At 43.7% G+C, this 3,065-nt stretch overlaps 1 protein-coding gene across 1 annotated transcript; it reads right to left on the reverse strand.

The window, feature by feature from the left end:
- Positions 1-725: 725 nt before the first annotated feature.
- Positions 726-2,569, reverse strand: LOC109161578 (anthocyanidin 3-O-glucosyltransferase 2-like). The gene has a single exon (XM_019310031.1). It carries the CDS (start codon positions 2,425-2,427, stop codon positions 892-894), a length of 1,536 nt encoding a protein of 511 aa, XP_019165576.1. The 5' UTR covers positions 2,428-2,569; the 3' UTR covers positions 726-891.
- Positions 2,570-3,065: the final 496 nt, after the last annotated feature.

Genomic DNA, 3,065 nt, shown 5'->3' on the forward strand with positions numbered 1-3,065 from the left:
CAATCTCTCGTTTCGCAGTAAAAAATCTGTATAATTAGAGTCAACAATAGAGACTGACTGAGAGATTGTTTGAGCGACTTAGAGATTTATCCCTTTCACTAACTCTTGGGCAATGCTCTAAAGGTTTAGGATTAATCTAACATAAACTAAAAAAACTTAATAATGTGTCAAACAAAAATTTTGCATAATTAAGATTTGACCAAATCGGGTGATTGGGATAATACTTCTTTTATGAAATCTCCACGGGGTGAACTCACAAATCTTCTTCGAGTTGACAAGTTCGGAGTCGCCATGCAAATAGTTTCTTACTGAAGCTCCGGTTGAGGTTTAATTTCGTCTGGAGCACTCCAAAAAAATTCAATAATTGATAAGTAAACCGTTAATGTAATTATAAAAGTCAAATTATTCCGTAGATCCGGATCTACCTTGTTTTGATCTAAAATAAACAATTTACATACTGAATGTTCGCAATTTATATATTAAATGTTCACAATTCAAATTATGAACATTCAATAGATAAATTGTGTATTTGATTCCAAATCTACCTTGCAAGGTGGATCGGGTCCATGGTATATATAACTGTTGCTATAAAGTTAAGTACACTAACCTTTTGAGGTTGCTTATCCCGTTAGCTTTGGAGAACAAGTTCTCAAATCACATTTTTGGCCAAGGCCACGCATCATTTTAATTTGAGCTATGAATTGCAACTACTAGTTGGCAAATACTTTTATACAATATGGTGTGCATGTATATGGTCAAATATAAAACTTATATGGAGCAATTGATAGTGTAAATTAAATTATAGGAAAAAAGAAGCATTTTCCATATGTTGAGAAAGAATGGAACTGAAGTGGTGATCATCAATCAGGGTTTCAGCCATTGTGAAGTGTGTTAGTTGGTGAATTGAGCTATGAGTGTGGAGATGGAAGATCCATCTTCCCAGGCCCTCCGGCTTTCTTCTTGCATCATCTTCACCTTCTTCCTCACCTCACTCTCCTTCTCCATCACTCCCTTTATCCCTCTCTCTATCTTCGCCGCCGTCACCATTTCGCCGCCTCCGCCATTAACGCTTCTCTCGCAGTAGTCCAAGCTTATTTCCACGGCCATCCCCAACTCTCTCACCAGCTGGAAAGCGTTCACCTGCTGCTCCGAGTGCACCGGCCAAGTTGCGATCGGCACTCCGCACCATATGCTTTCTAGAATCGAGTTCCATCCGCAGTGTGATACGAAGCCGCCGACGGCTCTGTGTGACAGTATTTCCAGCTGCGGCACCCACCCTACCACCTTCCCTGTTCCCGCGGTCCGGTGGAGAAATCCGTCCGGTAGGATGTCGTTGTAATCCGCGTATTCTCCCGGAAACTGCGCCTTGTTGTTGTCGCTATCGCGTTGCGGTGGCCGCCGGAGGGACCAGAGGAAGCGACAGCCGCTGCGTTCGAGCCCGGCGGCGATCTCTCTCACTTGATTCTCCGGTAGGCTCCCCTGGCTCCCGAAGCATACGAACACGACGGATTCCGGAGGCTGCTCGTCCAGCCAGCTCATCAGCCAATCCCAGTTTGACACGGATGCCGACTCGCCGGAGATTGTGCGTGTCTGGTTCACGATGGGTCCCACAGTGTGGAGCGGAGGAAGCGGGGGTTGTTGTTCGGTGGTGCTCTTGTAGGCCGTTATGGCGTGGGATTCCAAGCTGGCGAAGGTATTGACTATAATGCCCTTTGCTTTTCTGTAGTCACGTGCGAAGCAGACAAATCTGCCCAGCCAGGTCTCCTTGTCGACAAGTACCATCGGCAACACTGAAGCTGGAACTGAGTTATCATAACTCGGAAAGGACAACTCAGTCAACGAGTTCACTAACTCAGAGACGTCTTCCCCCTTCTCGTCCTGAAGAACCTGGAAGTGAAGCATGAGCCCTAGAAACGCAACTCCCGAGGTGAAGAACACGTAGCTGGGAATCCCAAAATCCTCCGCCACCTCCATTAACGGCGTAGCTAACATATCAACCACCACCCCGACGATCCCCGGAGAGTCGGAGTCAAAGCCGCAGCGGCGGCGGCGCTGCTGGAAGAAATCTCTAAGGTGATTTCTCTGGCTCTGTACAAGCCTATAGACGAAGTGGCCTCGAGTTTTGGAGCTCCACTCGCTAGCTGGATCAGTGGGTGGGAGGTGGAAAAACCGGAGGCGACTTTCTTGGGCGGAACCGATGACGGCGTCGACGAAAGTGCCGCTGACGGAATCGATATAATCAGGGAGCTTGATGATAACGACGGTTATATAGAGGTTTTCAGATCGTTTTATGAGGAGCTTAGCGAACTCCAGCATCCCGGCAACATGGCCCATCGCCGGAGAAGGGATTAGGATCAGCTCCGCCGTCGCTCTTGCCATACTATCAGGTGTAGAGATCAGATCTGAGATAGAGGGCAAACCATTCATGATTAATCTCCACGTGCAACAAATCACATATCACATATATAATATATAAAATAATCTTTTGTAATGTAAAATATACTGTTAATATATTAAAGTACGTATTATATTAGAAGGGCATAATGTGAATGGCGGAGCAGAATAGTGAAACATGCATATATGTCCATTATATTATCAATTCTGTAGTGATTATGTTTAGATGATTTGGTCTTAGGTTTTCAATTTTTGTTAACATAATAATGTCCTAAAAGACGGGTGCTTCTTTGTTTCCTTGAGTTCTTGAACTTGGTCTATATTTTTAATTTTTTTCTCCACAATCTAAATTTTGGATAAAAAATATAAAGCATTAAGGAGATTATTCTGTTTATTTATTTTTTAAATGGTTACCTTCTTACCCAACCCCCAATCGTTATATCGTGCACCAAGGCGCACAATGCATTGTGTATCCTGGCCCAAAACGACGTCATTTTTATAAGTTGTGTGGGGAGTTGACACGACGGTCGTGTCACCATTCCGTCCGTCCAATTCCGTTATAGTTTTTTTTTTAAACACTTACATTTATGTTTATACTGTTAAGAGTTCCTGTATTCTATTAAGAGTTCTTGTGTATTATATTAAGAGTTTATATGTATTATGTTAAAAGT

The sequence above is a fragment of the Ipomoea nil genome, unplaced genomic scaffold (assembly GCF_001879475.1).
Source record: "Ipomoea nil cultivar Tokyo-kokei standard unplaced genomic scaffold, Asagao_1.1 scaffold2926, whole genome shotgun sequence".
In the NCBI taxonomy this organism is placed as follows: domain Eukaryota; kingdom Viridiplantae; phylum Streptophyta; class Magnoliopsida; order Solanales; family Convolvulaceae; genus Ipomoea; species Ipomoea nil.

Bases quoted from the DNA above. Each gene is read 5' to 3' on its own strand.
- LOC109161578 (XM_019310031.1), bottom strand. From the start codon at position 2,427: ATGAATGGTTTGCCCTCTATCTCAGATCTGATCTCTACACCTGATAGT.